The sequence below is a fragment of the Sinohyriopsis cumingii genome, chromosome 13 (genome assembly GCF_028554795.1).
Source record: "Sinohyriopsis cumingii isolate HCF-2022 chromosome 13, ASM2855479v2, whole genome shotgun sequence".
Taxonomy (NCBI): domain Eukaryota; kingdom Metazoa; phylum Mollusca; class Bivalvia; order Unionida; family Unionidae; genus Sinohyriopsis; species Sinohyriopsis cumingii.
In genome coordinates, this window is record NC_142973.1 from 78,050,774 (window position 1) to 78,074,038 (window position 23,265).

Genomic DNA, 23,265 nt, shown 5'->3' on the forward strand with positions numbered 1-23,265 from the left:
TCAAGTACAAATAAACTTCGCTGAACAAGGAATGCATGAAATTGTTGAAGGCAGCTACTCTAGCATCGGCTCCCGGAGCGGTGTCGCCCGTTTTGATCACTTTGACTTTCAGGTATAAGTGACTGCATTTCAGATCGATGTACTTTTCAGGCAGTCATTTGATTTCAGATTCGATGGGGCTGAGGTCGTCAAAGAGGAGACGGGATGAAATACTACCCATTGGGATTCCTGCATCGTCATCATGGTGGGTGGCATGGCAAACAGATTCAGTTCCGACTTGGAACATTCGCAATACTCTCGGTGCATTATTGTTTCTCTCTGTGATTTAATAATCAAATACGTCTAATTATCGGACGGTTCTTCATTTCTTGGTTTTTCTAGCTCTGAGTGCGTGAAGTCCTCTGGTTGAGTGTCTTTGTAATCCTTTTCCGCCTTGTCCTTGCTGTGGCGTCAGGGAAGCAGAAATGCTTGGCTCAGCAGTGTCTAGGGCATTTATTAGAGTTTCTTGTCGGCCCAAAATGTCTTTTCTAGTTTGAAGCAAGACATTTTTGCCTGCTCTCAAGAAGGCTTCTTTGGGATTTATTTTGTCGATGATGACAATTAGGAGAAATTATTTGCCGTCCGTCAAAGCGGCATTTTTCAAGGCGTGTAATCCTCGTGTCACCATCGGTTTCAAAACGTGGGCACCGAACGAAACGACAATTTCAATATATTTCCAAACTATGTCGTCGCTGTATAACGACTCCTCGATACACTGGATACATGACTTACAAGTCGTTGGAAAAATCTTTTTCGAAAATGGAGTTTCGCCGTGACTTTCCCTTTGGAGAATGAATTATTTTGACCCAGATCTCCTTTTATAGCAATGTTGACACCGTCAAACTACGACTTTCTGACGGGTAAATAATGAGGATGTAAAATTTCACGGTGAACATGATAGGTGTTTCCACTTTTTTCGTCAGCTGTTACGGCAGAATCCACATTGAAAGGACTGACTTGCAGTAACGGTGCGGAAGTGTGTCCCACCACGTTGTACTTTACCATATCGGATAACCCAAAGATCAAACTGAATCCTTCGTTCAGTTCTATTGGCTGACGAAATAACTTTAAAAATCGGCAGTTGCTGAAAAAGCTGATGTCAGCGGAAACCTGACCATTAGATAAGGTGATCTTCTCTCCACCCAATATGCCAAATAAACTGGGATTCAAGGTGATGGACAGCGGTTGGGCATCCGTAAATTTCATGAGCCACTTTATGGTACTCGATTGTGACAGGTTCGTTCTGCTTGGTCAGGGCTTTTACAAACTGAGTGGCGAAAATAGTGGCAATCGTTTCCGCCAAATATTGACCATTAAAATAAAAGCATGCATTAATTTTCATCTCATACATGCTCAGTGGAGAATTGGTTTGTGATCTTTTTTCGATAGGTCAAAACCAGGATCATTGGTATCCAATTTTTCTTGTACTTGTATATTCCGGATTTCGATTTAAAACTTCGTTTGATTTTCGGTGAGGTTTACGATTTGTGTAGGGTGGATCATTTCGACCAAAGCCACTTCCCAATGGGCTACATGATCCAATTGGATGGCCTGAGGTAATTTGGCCGTGAAACAGCACAACGTATTGTGGGAAACATTTCCATGGAGCTGACGCTGGGTAAAGTTAAGTATAATTGGTTGTCTATAATTAAAGAGTTCTGTTGTCCGACGGGGTCATTCGAAGTCAGAGGACTGTCCTAAAGAGGGTTAATGTGGTTGTTTTGGTAGTGACTGCTGAAAGCGTGATTAGTGTTGGGCGCAAGGCAGCCGATGTTACCGTTCGAGTATTTTATGAAAGGGTTGGGGAGAAGGTAACAATGCAGCCGGTCAGTTAAATGGTCCACAACATTTTGTCTCCTTGTTGCAAACTCAAATTGGCAATGGCAGCACCGATGACACAATACACTACAAAGATTTGGCAGAAAAAGATGATTTGTGTTTTCGGCACACGTTTTCCACACCACATCCACAAGGATTGCTTTTGTTGATCTTGCAGAGAAGAACTGTGGTGGTTGAGGCTGTGTTGAAGGGCATGATGGTCACTTATTTTATACTCGATGACTTGCAAAGGGTCGATCCAAGAATCAAAACTGGGCGGATACCCTTTCCAACGTACTTTGACTTCTTTGACACGAAGTTTTCCCACTTTTCGGGTTCTGCGTTCGAGAGTGCGTTCGATTTCGCACACTTTGTCATCTTTTTTAGTCACGTGTTGTAACTCCGGCAAGTAAAACGTTCCTTTTAACACTTTTCGGTTCATGTCTTCCAATTTATAGATGACAGGATGACGATCACGCACTCGTCCGGTGACACGAAACAATTTGGTAGTCTAGTTGGGTAAGCAACCTTTGTCGAAAGTGCTTTTCGTGTTGCCATAGCGCACCTAATTTCCTGTTCTTGGGGGACAGCCTAAGTCGGGGACGTACCAAGAAGGTGCTCAAAGACGACCTCTTTCTTGTCGGGAGTCACTTCTTTGAGGGCACATCCGATGCTCCGATAATAAGATTGGTTGTACGCTTGGACCAGGTGTGGTAAGACGTCGATGTACTTGAAATTGCGTTGATACGTAAAATATTTCCACATGCGTTCTTTCATTGTGCGTTGAAAACGTTCCACGATGCTGCCTTTGGTTTCTGGATTCACGATGGTGAAAAAATGAATGTCTCGTTTCTTTAATTCTTTTTGGAAAGCTTACTTCAGAAATTCGGTGCCTTTGTCGGTTTCCCATCGTACAGGGTGACGACCACTTTGTTTCGACACCAGTTTTAGGGCTCGCACTCAGTCAGTGCTCGATTTGGAAGTGAATGGCACCACCCAGACAAATCTGGAAAAGACGTCGATGACACAAAACAAATATTTGTAGCCACGATTAGGTGGCCAAATGAGAGACATCGGCTACATCGGCTTGCCATTGATGATCAATGCCCTCCACTCGGGTGCGATTTCTGGAAAATTTTCGTTCAATGGGTTTGTGTAAGGTGTATGTGGCTTGCTCTTGTAACCAGCGTTGCACTTGAGGTTAACGGACACTTTTGAGTCGGGTTTTGGCAGCACGATACAATTTCTGAACTCCTCCATAACCCTCAGGATGGGATGGATCGTAGTAAATGCTGGCTAACACCTTCTCCATCAGCACTTTATTTAAAAATAAGTCACGCACTCTTTACTGATCCTACTTTGGATGGGGTAAGGTGGTGGTTTGGAAACGGCTTTACGTGGGGGAACGGTCGTGTCGTGTCGTGTTACAAAGAGTGTTAATCTAGGTACAGTCTTCTTCGAGAAAGTCAATGCGTTTCCATCGTATTTTTGGAAGGCGTTCCTCACGAAGACGACGGGATCGTGTCTAACCCCAGACAAACTCATCTGGTCATCTTTGACAACATGTTAGGAGAAAATGAAAAAGAAATTAAACTGTGGTTTACTCGCAGATGCATCACCGTAATGCTAGTGTCATTTACATACCCCACATTTGTTTCAATAAAGGTTAACCCTGCTTAGTTGATTGAGTGTGTAAATAAGTTATGACAAATCTATCGGATGGTGTACATTTGCGAGAACTGTTTGATTACTTTTTTCACGTTTTTCTTGATTCCTTTATATCGGTTTTTGTCTTACTTCGCCGCCACAAATGTTAATCAAGTACATTTTACGGTGCAATCCGACAGATTCCACTATAGGCACCGAGTTCTTTTCGTCCTTGAAATTTCCGATATCTTTTTTGTTAGAATCGTCGTAAAACGGACTTGATTTGGGAGTCTGAAAAGTCAAAGAAGCGCTTGTCCTCCAATATGTCCTGGTATACATGGCCTTTGTTCATTTCATACATAAACTGATTGTGTCCGTAAACATCAACTTGGCCTGGATCCATAGCTCACTTTGATGTTTGTCTTTCTGTTTTTTTCTCTCAAAAGTTTTCATGTTTACAAATGTGGGATCGTTTACCAGTTTATTTATACGTTCGACATCGTTGACGAGTTCGACGTTGACTCGTTTTCGTATGTTTTCACTGTTTTTTCTAAACACTGAGTTGTTCGTGAGTTTGAAGAAGTCATTTTTGAAATCGTTCATGGACGAGGCCCTTTTGGATGTGTTAAGTCTGATGCACGTCTCTAGACATTGTTTTTTTGCTTGGTAAATTTAAGCACGTTCTGAAGTCTCACCAGCTCGATTCCTAAGCACAGACACTGCATGAGATTTTTGTAATGAATACGAACCGAACTTTTCCGCATTAAATTAGGCGCGAGTTTAGCTGCTATTACCACTTCACAATCGAGTTTGGAGTCTAGCGCGAGCGTATGTGGACTCATCATGTCGTCATCGATCACTAAACTTTGTGGCGCTATCAGATAGTCATTGTGTGGATCGTGAAGTTCTGGCGGATAATACATGTCGACTTCGAGGAAATGCCCAACACATCCGTCATTGTTCGGCTTTTGCTCGGTAAACTTTTCCGGATTCATTCAGGCAAAATAACCCACCGCATCTGTTGTGACGTGGCCTAATCATACAGATTGTTCGTTTCAAGGTAAACGGTGTACTTGGGTTCGTTTTCCGGATCGTAACGGGCATATACTTGTTTTTGGCTGCCGAGTGGTGCCGAGTGCTACCGAGTACCTATAGATAATCACACTAATTCATCCGCGGATTCTCTTTTCGACAAAGTTGTACATGTTGACGTCGGTAAACATATCCAAGGTGACTCCACTGCTTGTCAACATGACATCCCACGACAGTATCGGCAATGAGTAATACTAAAAGGATCTCGCCCGTACTAATTCGTGCACAGATTCCTGAAGTTTTCGAAAATGTCCCCGAGCAATAACACGCCCGTGGTCAGATACAAAGCGTATTAATCTCCCATTTTGACTATTCCAACCACGTCCCACACTAGTAATGAGATTTTCTCCTTGTTCTTTTTAAGTGGCTTCATCACCATGACGTTAACGCTATCGAGGTCGTGTTTTTCGAGGTTTTCCCGTGTGGCGAATGATGCCAAACATATTTTTGCAAAGAATATCTGGTACTTTTTTGGGACCTAGCCGCTTTTGATCTAGCAATTGTGACTGTCGCTAAAGACTGTGTCGCCTGTGTGGCGGTCCGTATATCAGTCCATATGGACTAACAGGAGATCGATGCAGGTCTATGTTTCAGGCAGGGAAGTCAATATGAGTGGGTACACTCCTCCCGCGTCAAACCCAAATAAATAAATGCCGATGTTGGTTTGTTTTTCAAATTTGCGGCTGTCGGCGACTTATACCGGAAATGAAATTCCAGTAAAATCTGACGTGTTTTACTAGGGCGTGTAGTGGCTGACTCGGTCTGGGTTTTTCTCTGCAGGATGAAGCGCAGATAACACTGCTGACATGAAACACTTGTTTTCAATGTTGATGCAGCCCTGGCTTTAGGCTACTTTGTCGGGCAGTGCTAACCATGAACTTAACCTGAGCGGATTGTACTTGAACATGCTGACCACGAGTTGAGTCTCGCAGTCGATCACCCAACCAGAACTGTTGAGATTACATTTTTCAACGTCCTGTGCTCTTTTCTTGTACAAGGATTTAACAACGATGTCTTCTACATCAAGAGGAGCCCGCTGACGCGTAGCGAAATTGGGCACGTCAGCTATTCGTTGTTGTCGTAGCCGTCTCCAAAGAGCTTCACTAAACGAAGTTTGACGTTTAAATTGAATTTAATGATGTAGTTCTCTATGATATTTGAATCCAGCACGTGTTGTATACTAGATTCCGATACCGCGGTGATTTTATCGATCGACACGGGCTCGTCAAAATGCTCATAAAAAGCCTTTGTCAAAAACCGTTGAAGCCTGAAACCGCATTCTAAATTGCATTGTTTCTTTAACTCATTGTGTTATTATTATAAAATGGATTCCACTCTTGCGGCTTCATCGTTAAACGTGTCGTTTACGTCTGTAATGAAACGTTTTGATGAGATGATGGAGATAGCAAATAAAGATAACGAGTTATATTCCTGATTTGATTTTTTTTTCCGAGAAAGACCCCGACATATACGAAGAAGACCACTGGAGACGGTGTCAGCGCCTTCAGCGGCCAAACAAAAGGCATTGCAGCTATACCACATCCAAAATAAACTCAAGTGTTTAAACGTGGCCGTGCCACAACAAGAGCAATTTTATTTGTTGCTCAGGAGGGTCACGCGCAGCCACTTCCAGGCCTGATAAAATTTATTAACTTTGATAATGTATTCAAGCGTATTTTTGAGGCCATGGGACTGACCTAACATGTTGCGATATGCCGTCGCTTCTCTGGCAAAATGTTACCGCAGCGTACGATAAAATTACTTCTAATGCGTTTGGTGTGCATCATGGATAGGTATTGGCGCCATTGTTGCTAACGCCGTTGTCGGGATCCAGGAGTTAAATTTGTCCGGGTAACTAAACCATTTTATGAGGGATTTTTTGCTTTGAGTCGATATGATTTTTTCTATCCTAAATACGTCCTGGGTGTTTTTTTTTGTAATTCCTGGTTGTAATAATAACCATCATTATGCTCTCTTTCCGCATCGTTAAGCGCGTACGTGACTATCAGCGTCTTATGAATTTTATCTATCACACTGCTCTGTCCAGTTGCTTGAGTATCCTTTTTCTTTGCTGATTCTTACGTGGTCTCCCACCTGAAATGTATGATTAAAAATAACGCGTCTGTCACGTCCTGTTTCCGGCCATCAGTTCGTAGTTCCATGGTCGTCATTTTGTAATGCTCACTTGCTTTGTGTGATTGTGCTTGTTGACAATCTCCAGTAAAAATCTACTCGTATCCATCCCACAGTGCCTGAAATGTCAGTCTGCGAATATTTTTATATACAACTACGCCATCCTTTACTAGCAACTATGGCAACTCCGTTGCGGGAAGCACCGCTGCCGTTGTTGAAACAAAGTCGAGGCCACATTGTCGCCGGCCACGATCTGTGACTTTTTTTTAGTACCACACACATTGCACAACAGTTTGATCATAAGTCGATTAGTTTTTCTTGTCACTTCTACAGGGTCAGTATTACGCGTTCTAGTACTGTATCTGAGATATCACAACGCCATATTTTTATGTTTTATACTTTATACGGCTACTAAATGTTCGAGGAAGCTTTACTGCGGAAAAGTGATAACCCCATTTGTAATTGGTGACCTCCCTTTGTATCTTTGCTGAATGTAGTTGATGCAGTACCTACCTCACGTGCTGTCGTCAATATCCCGAATTTGAAGCGAATTGTACACGGTTTCCTTGGCAACTCCATTGCACGCACCAGCCGTCGCTGACGACTTTACAGTCGCTAAATACCGGACAACATCGTCGTGAGGAGGTTAACCGAAAGAATCAAAGTACCTTACGTCGCTCTGTTTGGGATCGGTAGCCACAGCGACCCAGTGGTCAAATGCACATCGTAATAATTTTGAATGTTAATTACCTTGATTTCGCTGGGCCAGATTTTTTAGGGAAGCTGCTCCTTGGAAACAACCCCACGATCATTTTTACGATCGGCACCAACTCGATTTCTACATCCGAATTAGACATGGCATTCACCTCCATGGCATCGTCCCTGGCTAGGTCGGACGTTTCTTCCTCTTTCTTTAACGCCTCTGCAGTGATCTCAAGCTATGGAATCGATGTCCTGGTTGTCCAGTCCGGAAATGAAGCACAAACCAGATTTTACGTCGGATGTATTCAGCATGTCGTAATATGACTACGTGAAGTAAATGCCGTTACGGTGTCTGTTACGCGGCAGCAAATACTCCCAAATTTTAGCCATGTTGTCGCGGTTGATTTGAATGTCGTCCAACTCGATAAATTTTTACCTGTCCGGGTCCAATTCCTTCACTGGCTGAACCTTGTCCGGCTAGGTAATTGTAAAGGTGACACCGGAGCTGAGCTGTCATCGCTGTCGACGCTGACACTGGTGTTGAACAACGACTCGTTAAACACGGACAGAGTTTTGTATTGCAGCGCGTTAATCACCACGCGTTCGTAATTGAACATGTTATTAAACAGTAAATTCATCAGCAAATTCGTTTTGCATCGACTCCTACGATCATGTAATGACAATCTGTCATCCAAAAATGGTGCTTATTTATTTTTTGGGCTTCGTACTGTTATCAATGTGTATTTATTTATATATTATTCATGTCCTACACTTCTTTCGGCACGTTAATAGGTACAACCTTAGGAGATGGCGCCACCTTAGTCTCCCTGAAAAAACTCGATAAAACAAATCAACCTCACCGGGACGCGATGTCAGGAATTCTTAAAATGAGTGGTCAGAATGCCCGTAATCAGTGAGTTACCCGCCGCCGTACGTTAATGTCATGCGGTGGTCGTTCATGTCGCGATTATCTCAAACTAAATTGCCGCTGGCTGGAGGCACTATGACGGGAAACCCCAGCATGGGAGCTCGTCTTTTATTCGGACTGCCCATTAATCCGTTCTTGGATGGCGTTGTCGAATTTCATGCGCAGTTGAAAAACACGCTCAATCTCAAATACAGCACTACAGATAGAATCATTAATGGACACGCGGATGTGCGATGGGCTGTCACGGCTAAGGATATTCTCATATAATCCGATGTCGCAGGCAATAGCAGTGAGAAAACGGTGAATTAAGTCGGAGCTTTCTCTCATCTGAATCCGGCGAGCGTGCTCCTAATCAGTCTCGACACAGTACACCATAGATTATACCTGCACAGGAAATTGACGCTGTAACTCTATCCAGAGCATGATCCAATCACTGTCAACGTTCCAGAAGGGTTCCGGATCGACGTGCTCGAAGCCGGGAAGTATTAAGAGTCAGCCAGTATTACGTCAAGATTACGCAGTCGATATACATAAACAATAACAAAATACTCGAGATGTACCAGGGGCCAGACCTCCTTGAGGAATACCAGTGGTGATCCATAAAAATTTTTTTATCGATGATTACGCGCTCTACAAAGCTGGTAACGCTACCATGGAAGGCAATGGACGGGCATCTCACCGTTAACGTAGATACGACATCAGCGTTGCTGACTAGCTACGTGCCGATTTGAAAACATGTCACCAATTTCACGCCATGACGGGAAATCTCGATAAGGGAGGGGATATGATTACCGAGCTACCTACCAATGCAGGATCAAGCGGCGAGTTACAGACAACACGTGACAGATTATGTGCTTCCACACGCGATCTGGTCTATTGCTCTGGGATCTCACCATGGATTATAATAAAATTTGCATGTGGTCAACACTCATCAAGGGATTTGACGTCACTAATAAACTGTACGTTAATGAACATAGACTTAAAAAATAACGTTGGCGCGATGCTCACGCTGACCTCAAAACAACGGGAACAGGACGTTATTACCAGTTGGAGAGTTAAAGTGCAAACAATTGTTAAAAAAATGGCAGATTCAACATGAAATGTTTTCTACGTAAGCGCAGCCACTATCGGAAACACACTCCAGGAAGTCACGTGGCAGCACCATCGTTGAAATACAGCATATTAAGAATTTATTGTGCCACGGAGGAGCCTTCGTATCCTGGACACAGTTATTTCCAGTTGTTTGCATTGGACGATATTGTATGAGTCTAATAGTATAAAAAAAACAATGACCGGTATTGTAGGCATTTTACGAGATACTATTGTTTTTACCCGAACAGTCGCCAAGGCCAAGATCGCCTATGACACACTACCATAATTTAAACAGGAAGGTACTGAAAAACGATCCAGCCAAATATGACATCGCATTACGGACCAGTGGCTAAATATTTCGTGGCTATGGAAGAACTCAAGAAGCTCTCGACAAATGGAACACCGTGGAGACGTTCTGTAACCAATAATTTTCTCACCCATGCTCGATAGAAATCTATAGTTTTTCTAACCTTACTTTTCTTATCTTAGTCTAGTCATCTCAAACCAGTCGTCTCAGTCAAGGTGTCCACGTGCTCAGAACTACTTTTAACAAACGACACCCTTGTTGACTTCTGCTGTGCCTGACATATTTGTTCTAAAATCAAACAAAAACTACAACGAATATATAACAAAATCATAGTAACTTAAGGTCAATCCATCTTTGAGAACACACCATACAAAAACATTTCGAGATAGACAAAGACACACGCATACGATGTCGAGCTTTTTGGTGTTATGCTAGTTCTTTCCAATAGCCTGGTCAATTTTCATCCTATATACAGGTCTAGCTCAGTACATTTTCAGGTCATTGCCATTAAAAGTAGCTAAAGCTACCTAACTAGTTTTGAATAATTTGTGTGAAACAAAATTATATACTTTTAGCGACATTTAATGATCTTAAAATTGACTTTGCTAGAGATAGGATAAAATTCTCAATGCTATGTGAGATTAACTATGACAGAAAATACGGATCCATGCACATATACTATTTACCTATACACTTTATAGCCTCCCAACTCTCTTAACAACTAAGGAAAACTCAGTAAAAGATGCTTTATTCTAATTTTGTCAAGCATCTACATTGTGCCCCAGTTGAATCTAAAATATACCTCCATTATTTAATGATAAATAATGCACTTCCCAGCCAGAAGGAATCATTTAACCGTCAACACATTATTTCCAAGACAGAAAAATAAGTTCTCAAAGAATCCGTGTACTCGAAAGTTTAGCACATGGTTATCAGCTAGTGTCCGTATTTGGGGGTGTTTTATACACGGGGGTAATTTTACAATCAATATTAAGGACAACACAAGTATGTCACAAACAGTTTCACCTCATCCAATGAAAAGGAGAGTTATATATGATAGTGACACAGATCACTTATTACTCGTGAATAACCCAAGCACGGACACTCATGCTACATGTAACGTTTCGTTATGATAATAGCCTGTACACTGCAACATAGATGTGAGGCCAGTATCATTTCATTATTTTCAATATAATTTTCTAAATTGGAACTGATGAAAATTAAATATTTTCTTGTCATAAAAATTAACTATTTATTGTTAATGTCAGATGACATCCATATATTAAATGTGATAATACCTCAGTACTATGCAACGTTTTGTGTTATTTTTTTGGCTCACGCAAAAAAACTTTGTACTTCAGACGACACGGTCACCCCACAGTCCTCATTAACATATTTGCGTTAATGCAGCACATGTGAACATTTGCGCGTGAACTAGATTGCACTAGTGAGAAGTTCTTTTTACTTTCAAGGAAATTATTGGGTGACAAAAAGAATCTACGTTGGTTTTGCATCGAGACAAGGAATTCCCAGTCGCGGCGTTGCATTATATGTCTCTCCATTGGCAAGCCTCGAGGGGAGACAAATAATGTATCCCCATGACTGGAATTTCCTTGTCTCGGTCCAAACCCCAATACAGAATATATATGTATCATAGCTGAGTTCGATCACGAGATCATCGAAGCCATCGTGGCCGCGGAAACACAACGGCGTGGTAAGAATGGCCACAGATGGTATTAAACGCCAGGACGAACACTAAGGCATGAACAAACCGTAGCCCAATTTTTTTCTTCAAAACCGTCGCTCGCTGCGTCACAAGGCGGCAAAGCAAAGCATTTTCGAGGAGACCGGTATCGATTAGGACTATATCCACACAGTTACCGAAATCAATATATTGTCCGATAAATCGATGAAACCTGACAACTCTCCTGAAGAGCACGAGCCGTACACGGTTTTTTAAGATGGCCAAGCCATGGAGGCGTTATTATACGTGATCATGTACCGAGAGTATGGAAAAAGTCGATCCGGACCTGGTCTCGGAAGCGTATCATAACCTGAAAAGTCTTTACCTGTCCCATCCTGTATTCGAAGCTAAACTCGCACTAGAATTTAGGCCTGTGAGTATGATTTCTAAAGAAAATTTCAGTGATCTAACTGGGACATGGCCAGATCTGCAAAACAGATTTCTAATGTGGAACTTGATGTTTCTAAATGCACAAAGATTCCTTGGTTGCATGAGTAGATCTATGAAACCCTTGTTCATGAAATAACAGCGTACGAAAAAAAGGACCTCAGCAAGGAAAGAACCGCCCAGACGTTTTATACCTTATACCGCTGACTATGTCAGAGATATTCTGGCGGCTTAGAGCTACTTAGAGGCTGTTAACCTGCAGGTAACTCCGATACGATAGACGATCTTGTCAGGCACATTAAGTTAAAAACAATAACCTCAAGATTATATTTTACTGTGCCTGATGAAACAGACAAAATCATAATATCAACTAACATTGGAGAACAAAAGTTTAGCGTGGAAAAGTACATGAAATTTCTGGCGGTACATCTGTTGAACTGGGTGGGTTTTTGTTCAGAGTTTAATCGATGAAAAATTATAAAGCTGACAGGCCACGGTGTGGTTAAAACTGTGATCGATTTTAATCACATAAACAAACATCAGCCACGGGATGAGCAGCACGAACTGGAATCATATTACTGCTATTATAACCGTAAAGGCTACGTGTACAAAAACGCGTGTTGGTACTATAATTGTGGTTTTGACGAACAAAACAGTGGTGTCCATGGTGGTGACAGCGCCCGGCATATTGTTTACGGGTGCTACGCCAATTCTTTCATGCTTATTTTATCCGGATGCGAATTATCTTTGCAAACGATGCTTAACGGATAGAACCCAAATTGGAAGAAAAAAAAAGAAAATAAGTGCCCGACAGGCGTTGTTAGCCAACCAGAAAGACCTCAACAAGATCAGGTCGTATTTGCGCGGTAGAAATCTGCCATCCTGATCCATAAACAGAGAACGGTAGATGATATTATCATCGGGGGCCCCGAGTGGCCGAGTGGTCTGAAGCGCTCTCCTTTACGGATCATTGCCGTCTCACCTCTATCTACGTGGGTTCGAGTCTCCGATACGGCCAATATGGGTATGTGAGAAAGCTTGCCAGTAGCTTCTCGTGGGTCGGTAGTTTTTCCGGGGTTTTCCAGGGTTGTTCCTTCACCATTAATACTGGCCGCCATGTATAGCCTATCCTGTGCTGAAAATGGCGTTAAACCTACAACAACTACACCAATATCATCGATTGGATGCCGATGGCCATGATGCGGTTTGAAAAAGACTATGACGGAAAGTTTTCAAAAGCCAACAAAAGTAGAAACGAGCCTTTAGACGTCTGGATAAAGGTACATCGCTGTGTTCCAACTACCACAAATTTTACACACATGGAATTGATTCCATGAATTTTGGCCTCTTTTGCAAGGGAATCGTGTTCAATATGAACATCGGTTTTGAGATTTGTCGCAATCACAGGTCGAGCAGGCCCAATATTTCCATAGTTCCACTACGGCGGCGACGACAGTTTTCGCGTTGTCTGACCACTTATATATTTTCTAAGTGGTTATATATCTTGTTGCCGTTCACGTGGTCGATGACATACCTGATCGGGATGATTCTCCGGTGAGCTTCAAATACACAGCGATGTCGGTCCACCACCTGACACACCAATACGGCTGTAACTTGTATTGGTAAGATTGAACGCTAATAACTTTTTTGCTCGCACTTGAGGGACGTCTGTTTGTACGTTATCCTCGTAATTATTAAACACTGTGTGCTCTTTCCAGTTGGATATTGCCATGCACTATCATCGTATTTAATTGAACGTGTTTTTCCGTTGATACGCGACACGGCTTTGTAGATCATAAGGCCGTAGTTCTCTAGACGGTCCACCGAGTGTAGAGCCAGCGTCATACGTTAAAACGGATTATATCCACCATGTTTTTATTCGGATAAATCATGTCGATCAGGTAGTAGCTTAAAATTTGGTAACTTTCAGAGTACAAAATCACTTCCATGTCCAGGCCTTGGCGGAGTAAATACAACAACTCTAACTCTAAATACAACAACTCTAACTCGCCAACGTCGCCGTAATCGACGTGGACGTCATGATTCTCGAAAAATAAAATGATTTCGATGGTTATGGATGTATTGTTGTACCGGCCAAAATCGGGTGATGAAATTTAGTCATAACGCGGCGTAAACTCCAAGTAGTGGTAAGAGCACTTGCGGAAAACTGCATCCAGCAGTAAGCCTGGGGAAGCCATGGGAGAAACCTTTAAACCCGATAACACCTTCAGATAATAATAATTAGGCAGGGTCCCTGCGCGTCTCACAAACGAGCATTTGTATTTTAACAGTAAAATTGTATTGTTCATCACGATATATCCGTCAGGGGGAGGTCGGAAACACTGGATAATGTCTTCTGTGCTAATATTAATAGCATTGCCTACAATCTTACCGACCAATAATTATTCCGTATAGCGTCGTTATATTGTATGCTCAAACAAAGATCCCCACAGGCACGGCAGCGTCATAGAGACGATTTTAGCACCGTGCGAGGACAGTGCTTTAGGCACGATCGAATCGATATCGCGAAATGGACAGCAGCCCATGACAGTAGCCAGCTCAGACCCGCCGATTGTCTTCTTCATCAAATCATATCACTCTTCGGATTTTCGCTTGATGAGGTAGCGTGAAATAATATAATCGAACTGTTGATGCAAATCCATTATGATTATCTTAAATACCATTTCTAATATAAAAATATCTGAAGACGTATTCATTACAGATGTAATCTCGCACAACCCGGAGTGGCTGGATGAAGTTGTCGCTACGGTTATTATAAATAACGTTCCTGTAACTTTAGAAGTCGTCGCGACAAAGTCGGCAGGCATAGCGTGCATACAAATCTTGCGCACAGGAGAGCAGCGCCAAAAATTATCAGATCATGTTATCGGTCGAATCACCTATGATTCAGACCTCATCAGACAACATTCTGTATCTTGCATGTGAACAGAGTATTTTAAACTACTCTAGAATTATCACGATCGTGGTGCGTTGATCTCTTGCATATGGTCCTAAAGATATTGGACAACCTGGCCAAGACAATGTGCTTGATGAGCCTGGCTTGATATAGGGTGGAGACAGGGTGGGGTGGGGAAAATCACGAGGAGGAGCTGCGCCACTACATACAAAAATGGTAGTAGAGGAGTCAAAACCTCTTTTCATTTACATGGTCACGCCGCTTTTTTTTTTAAAAAAAATCACGTCAGTGAACCATAACGCGACTAAAAAATGAGGAATTGTCAAAATAGACCTTATTTCAAACTGTCAGAATTAACCTGTTTCATTGTTTTCGGAACCGCTTGTTTATATGCTACTCGCGGTTATCTGCCTTTCTCCCTGTTATAGAGAGGACACGATAAAGGAAAATCTTCCGACTATATGAAATGTCAAGCTCCTGTACCTTTTCATTCCTTTGTATTTCCCTATATATTTCATCTATGGCCATTTTGATGACCTTTGTTAAATAAATTTTTGTATGAATGCTATTTTTTGCTTCTTTTTATTTTAGAAAATAATGGTTAATTAAAATCAAAATTGTAAAAGCAAGCCAATGAAATCTTAAAAGACAGACAAATGTATACCTTTTTCTTTCTTCACAGATCAAGATCGACTCGGACAAAACAGATCATGATTTTGTTGTTATTTCCAGTCTTAGTATCGTCTGCTCTTCTGTCAGACCCTTCTCCGGGGGTATGTCCAGAGCCGTGTTTTTGCAGTAAAACGCTAACGTCCGTTAACTGCCAAGGCAAGAAGCTCACCAGTATCCCATCTGGCATTCCAAGGTCCGTTGAGAAACTTTACCTTAGCTACAATGACTTGACTTCCATTCCGGCCTTTTCATTTCAAAACTTGACCAATCTTCAGCTTTTATACCTGGACCACAATACAATATCAAACATTGAACCTTGGGGCTTCGGAAACCTCTCAAACATGGTGTATATCGATCTAAGAAGTAACCTGCTGACATCACTTATAGGAAATTCATTATCTGGCATGCCGAAACTGGAAAGTGTCTACCTAACCACAAACAGGCTTGAAACAATCGATGGACAAGCTTTCCAAGGCTCAAATAACTTGAGAAATATATCCCTCAGCGCTAACAAGTTCTCATCTATCCCATCCCTTGGATACCAACCCAAGTTTAAATCCTTGGTAATGGAAGGAAACTCTATAACCAATGGAACATTTCCCGAATCTTTCTCCAGCAGCATTCAGTTCACAGACATCATTCTCAGTAACAACAAGATAAAAAAGCTTGCAAAGTCAGCGTTTGTGGCTTTAAGAAACACCAGTGTGAGTAAGGTAGAAATATCTCGTAATGCTATCTCAGATATTGCTGAAGACACTTTCTCAGTTTTGAAATCGTTACGGTCTTTGAAGCTAGCAGTAAATCCCCTAAGTGGACAGGCGTTAGAGATAGCGTTGCGTGGCTTGATTAGCAAGGATTTCACCTATCTGAACATCGAAAATATCAGACTTGGTGGTAATCTTCCCAACACTACATTCCATTTGTTGAGGAATACTTCTTTCAAGTACCTAATTATGTCGAATAACGTCATAAGAAATATTCCAGACCGCGCCTTCGCTGACCTTGATAATCTTTTGACGCTTGATCTGTCTGGATGCGGAATCATGACTATTGAAAACACTGCCTTTCAAGGACTGAAATCACTAGAGATACTTTTTATGAACGACAACCTTCTGAATGATGTCCCACCTAATCTCCCATCGACTTTGCGTAAGCTTTATTTAAATGGTAACAGGATCGCCTCCTTACCAGACAATGTTTTTGCCAATCTAAAGCTGCTTCAGGAGCTTTACCTAGGGGATAACTTGATTCATGAATTAATGGAAGATTCATTCGCTGGTTTGGCAGGTTTAAGTAAACTTCATCTTGTTGAAAATAAAATTGCTACGCTCCCAAAAATGGTTTTCAACTCTCTGGTACGCCTCGAATCGCTGGAATTAAACAAAAACAATTTGAAGCATGTTCAAGATACAGATGACATTTTCTCTCCAATGGTTTCATTGATCTACCTGAACATCGCAGACAACTACTGCAACTATATTCCTTTGCATTCCTTTAACAAGTTAACCTCTTTGCAGTATCTACATCTTGAAAATAACAACCTTGGACCTTTGATAGCTAATGACGGCACATCGTCTCTCCTGCTAGGGCTTCAACAGTTGCATGAACTTTATTTGGATACTAATAACATCACAGAGCTTCCAGACCCTTTGTTTCGCGATTTGGTCTCTTTAAAGAACCTCGCTCTTAGGAACAACAAAATCTCCGGATGGGGTTCAAACCTCTTCAAGACAACTGTACATCTGACAGACGTTGACCTCAGTATGAATCTCATCGCCATCCCTAGGGACCAGAATTTGAATGATCTTAGTGGTCTGGATTCCCTGAATTTGAACCTGACAGGTAATCCGTTTGCATGTACGTGTGATTTAAGATGGTTCAGGGATTGGATCAAAACCACTAAAGTAAAACTGTTCAACATAGATCGTTACACGTGTAATTCTCCCAAGGAATGGAGCGGAAAACCTCTACTTACCTTTGATAAAATGAAGATTAATTGTGACATTTTCACTTGGTATGAAGTAATGGGTGCCGCGGTGGGGTCAAGTGTCGTGGTCATTCTAGTTCTTTATGCTTTTTATCGAAACCGTTGGCGAATTTGGCTGCGTTTGTTCAAGATACAACAGAGGTTCAAGAGGACTCGTATTGCGCTTAGAGACGGACATGGGGACTACGAAGCGTTGGCTGGAGTAGACAGGAAATACGACGCCTACATATCGTATACAGATGAGGATTATCGGTGGGTTATTGAAAATATACTCAAAGGCATTGATGCAGGTAAAGACAATAATGGGCAAGAATGTGGAGGTCGCTTCAAGTTGTACATGAAAGGCAGAGATGATAATGCAGGTAAGATTATACAATCGTTTGCCAAGAAGTTTCTTTGCTTAAGTGTGTGGTTGGGAGTGATGACATGCAATCCTCAGGATATTCATACATACGTACTTTCCCTATCACTTGTCGTAGTATGTTAGTGTTAAAATTGAAATCGCTTTTGACTGTAGTGTTAAACAGCAACACCACCACTGCCTCTTTATGTAGCACTTCTCGAATTACATCACAGGTACGGCGCACTTTTTCAATTAAAGTTAATGTGATGCATATAAATATTTTGTGACGCATGTTTAACTCCTCGTGATCTCAAGGTCTAAAATAGACTTAGTTGAATTAGAGACGTTATAAATTAAGACAGAAATCATATTTTTTTCGATTTAGGATAGTCGTCATGAATAAATTTCTCTCATGTATTTTTTTAAATTTTACAAAAATATTATATTTTTCAAATTCAAATAGTCATGGATCTTGCCGAAATGAAGTTATGTATGGGATTGGTATGTTAACAATACAGACTGAAAAAATGCATGGTATTGACTCAAGTTCAGAGTATCGAAATTTAGAATTAGCATGGCATGTAAGACACTTTTTCACTGTACTGATCAAATATGTTTATACTCGTTAACATATATGTTGTTCATTCATACTAATTATGCTAGTAGTAGAGTGGGATACTTTAGACCCAAAGGGATAGAAGGAAAATTCCACTGGGACAGTTTAGGCCCAGACGGGAGTTTAACATGGGTTCGGGACTGTCTAGACCATTGGCTTTGGGACTGGACCAGACCTATGGATTAGGGACAATAGGAATTGAACATGGTGGGACTATCTCGGAAACAAGATAGGAATTGACCATGGATGGGACTGTATAGGGACAAAGTTAATTGGATAGGGAGACGTAACGGTAGTGGACACTGGGGAAACAATAAAAACAATGTTGCAAGGTTCTGACCTCAATCAAGCAGTGTAAAGAAGGACTGTTGCAAGTGGCTTACCAGAATACGCGCTACCCTAGGGATAAGGAACAAATGGAGACATAGACACAATGTTAGAGACATAGTTTTACATACATAGATTTATCGAAATAAATATATCACACAAACATACTATATGGACAAGGGGAATTTAACATGGGTCGGCTACTATGCGGACAATGACATTTTAATATAGATGGGACCATATACGGACAAGGGGAAATTTAACATGGGTGGGCTACTATACGTACAAAGGGAAATTTATCACGGGTAGGATTGTCTAGGGACAATGGGAATTGAACATGGGACTATCTAGGGACAAGGGGACCTTGAACATGGGTGGGCTTGTCTAAGGTTAATTGGGAACTTGTATAGGGCTTGTGCAGGGACAAGGGTGGTAGAGGGCCAAACAGAACAGAGACAGAATTCATTGGAGACTAAACATATCCCAGAACATTAAATTACATTGGTTTAGGCTGAAAAGTATTACTAAAATTGCCAAAATGTCCCAAACTCAGGCGGAGACTGAGAAAAACTCCGGGAGGTTATACTCACATTGCCGTGATTTAGAATATTGCACTAAATTTTCGAAGATTTAGCGGACTTGAATGGAAACTGATAACTAGCCAGATATATTGGTTGTCAGAAATGGCAAAGTTAAAGCGTAGCAATAAATTCTGAAATTGCACCAGACTTTAGCGAAGACTGAACATAATCCAGAAATATTTTATTTTTTTTTAAATTCCAAGACTTAACGTTGTACTGAAATTATTTAAACTAATAACGGCCTTCGCGGGAACTAAATAATCTTTGGTAAAATAAATTAAAGATAGGTGGACAAAAAAGTAAAACTACATTTCTAATCCAGCTCACCACATACAATCCAGCATCCGTTTTGTTCAATACTAAGAACACTAGATATACAATATAACACCAACTGCTTGAACACAATCCAACGCCTACTATTAACTACAGTCAAACACAACATATATAATATCCAGCACACCATCTATGCCAACTAATATCCCTATACCTTTCAACATCCCTTACACACACTATCCAAAAAAGGTCTTGTGTTCGCTTAGAGTGTAGGAGGAGCTGAGAACATACAAAACATACTGTCACACATCTTACCTACCATCCAACACCCCATAACATACTATACATTACATCATCTATACCATCCATCATTTGTACACACTATCAAACAAAATGTCGTGTGTTCGCTTAGAGTGTAAGAGGAGCTGAGAACAAACAAAACATACGCTCACTCATCTGACCTACCATCCAACACCCTATCAAATACTATTCATTACACCATCTATACCATCCATTACCCCACATACTATAAAAAAACGTGTTCGCTTAGAGTGTAAGAGAAAGAGCTGAAAGCAAACAAAACATTATCTCACGCATCTTACCTGCTACTCATTACACCATTTATACCATCCATCACTTCCACACACCATCAAAAAAGCCTCCCATGTTCGCTAAGACAGTAAGAGGAAGTGATGAAAGCGAAAAACAATTACTCTCACTTTATATACCATCCATCACCCCTCACACTATCCCAAAACGTCTTATATTAGCTTATATCATCCAACATCCCAATATCCCACCTATATCATCCAACATCCAAATATCCAACACCCCTCACACACACACACACACACACACACTATCACTATCGCCCTGTGTTAGCTTAGAGTGTAAGAGAAGGAGATGAAATCTCACAAACTTACTATCCCTCACACCATAAATATATTATTCATTACACCATCTATACCATCCATCACCCCTGACACTATCCCAAAACGTCCTGTTATCTTATGTCATCCAACATCCCAATATCTCACCTATATCATTCAACATTCCAATGTCATCCAACACACCATACACACACACACACTATCACAATCGCCCTGTGTTAGCTTAGAGTGTAAGGGAAGGAGAATTTTTTTTACAAAATAGACTATGCCTTGCACCACAAAAAAATAATATCCATCACATTAACTATGCCATTTAACATCACATGAACACACTATCCCAAATGTCTTCTTTTTTAGCTCAGAATGTAAACGAAGATGAAATTTCACTAAACAGACTATCCCTTACACCATACAATATTATCCATCACACCACTATGATATCAGACATATCATACTTACTATCCGAAATGTCGTATGTTCACTCAGAATGTAAAAGATGATATCTCACGAAAAAGAATATCCCTTACACCACAAAAAATACTATCGATCACATAACTATATTATTTAATACCACCTAAATACACTATTCCAAAAATCTTGTGGTTTAGCTCAGAATGTAAACGAAGAAGATAAAACACCGCACAAATTATTATCAATCACATTAATTTTACCATTTAACGGGGCGGCGAGTGGCCGAGTGGTCTAAAGCGCTCTCCGTTACGGATCACTACCATCTCACCTCTGTCTGTTTGGGTTCGAGTCTCGGGTTTGGCCAATGTGGGTATGTGAGAGAGCTTGCCAGTAGCTTCTCGTGGGTCGGTTGTTTTTTCCGGGGTTTTCTCGGGTTCTTCCTTCTTTATTTATATTGACCGCCATGTATAGCCTTTCTTGTGCTAAAAATTGGCGTTAAACCCCAAAATAAAATTAACAACAAAACTGCCATTTAACACCCCCTTAACACACTATCCCAAAAATATTTCTGTTATCTCAGAATATAAACGAAGATGAAATCCCACAAAAAAGACTAACCCTTACACCACAAAAATATTATCCATCACACCACTGTGCTTTCCAGCATATCATACTCACTATCCAAAATGCCATGTGTTCGCGTAGAATGTAAGAGAATGAGATAAAATCTCACAAAATAGACTATCCTTTACACCACCAAAATACTATGGAAAAAACGCTAGTGAATATTTATAGTACGACTTGTGGCAATTCCTCTTTTGAAATGCTAGTATCTATTTATAGCTACCTGTTAAATATATGCGTGCAGATACATGATAGCTACGGGGATTTTAATTCTTCCGTTAACCTTAACGTATCCCTTTTGAGACGTATATTTGTGTGTTTTTTTATGGTGCGAGGGATAGTAAGTTTGTGATATTTCATCTCCTTCTCTTACACTCTAAGCTGACACAGTTCGATTGTGATTTTGTGTGTGTGTGTGTGTGTTAGGGGTGTTGGATGATATTTAATATTGGATGATATAGGTGGGATATTAGGATATTGGATGATATAAACTAACACAGGACGTTTTGGGGATAGCGTACGGGGTGATGGATGGTATATATGGTGTAATGGATAGTATTACAACTTAATGTCTCCAACATGCGTCTCAGAAGGTCCCAAGACAAGCCCTATACAATTTCCCAATTGTCCTTAGACAGGTCCACCCATGTTCAAGGTCCCCTTGTCCCTAGATAGTCCTATGTTCAATTCCCATTGTCTTTAGACAGTCCCACCCATGTTAAATGTCCCTTTGTCCGTATAGTAGCCCACCTGTGTTAAATTTCCCCTTGTCCGTAAATGGTTCCACCCGTGTTAAATTTCCCTTGTCCATTTAGTAGTCAACCCATGTTAAAATTCCCCTTGTCCGTATAGAATGCTTGTGTGATAGATTTTTGTCGATAAATATATGTATGTCTATGCCTATGACTTTGTCTCTAACCCTGTCTCTATGTCTATGTCTCTATTTGCCCCTTGTCCCTAGAGCAGCTCCAATTCAGGTAAGCCACTTGCAACACTGTTCCTCACTACTCCGCTTGATTGACGTCAGCCCCTTGCAACATTGTTGTCATTGTTTCCCCAGTGTCCAGTACCATGAAGTCACCCCAAGCCAGTTCCCCTTGTCCCTATACAGTCATATCCATGTTCAGTTCCTACCTAGTGCCCAAGATAATCCCACCCATGTTAAATTCCCATTGTCCCTAGACAGTCTCAATCCCATGTCGCTACGGTAAATTTCCCTTGTCGCTATACAGTCCCAGTCCCTTGTCGCTATGTTAAATTTCCCTTGACCCTAGACAGCCCCACCCATGTTCAATTCCCCTTGATCGTAGACAGACCCAATACATGGTTGCTATGCATTCCCTATGCTAAATTTACATTGCCCCTATACAGGCCCACGCATGTTAAACATTCCCTTTGTTAAATTCCCATTGTCGCTATATAGGCCCACCCATGTTAAACATTCTCTAGTTTAAATTCCCATTGTCTCTGTACATGTTCAATACATTGTCATTATACGTTCCCTATGTTCAATTCCCATTGAAACCCGGCGTATGCCACTCATGTTAAATTCCCCTTGTCCGTCGGGTACAACCCCCAGTTTTAACATTAAAGTCTCATAGACCACAGGTTGCCCCACTCTACTACTTATGTTTTTAGTCAATCACGAGGTCTACTAGTATTTGTTGTGTCATATACACTGTGCCTTCAACTTTCAACAAACTACCGTGATATGAATCATTAGTTCTTGTCTTGA

General features: G+C 41.2%; 1 protein-coding gene across 1 annotated transcript in view; it reads left to right on the forward strand.

Annotated features, from left to right (window-relative positions):
- LOC149785863 (uncharacterized) overlaps positions 1 to 23,265 on the forward strand; it is a 43,625-nt gene that overhangs the window by 14,680 nt on the left and 5,680 nt on the right. The window contains exon 2 of the mRNA XM_089979840.1: positions 15,489 to 17,827. Within this exon, the coding sequence (XP_089835966.1) occupies positions 15,489 to 17,827 (2,339 nt within the window). The remainder of the gene's footprint in view (positions 1 to 15,488; positions 17,828 to 23,265) is intronic.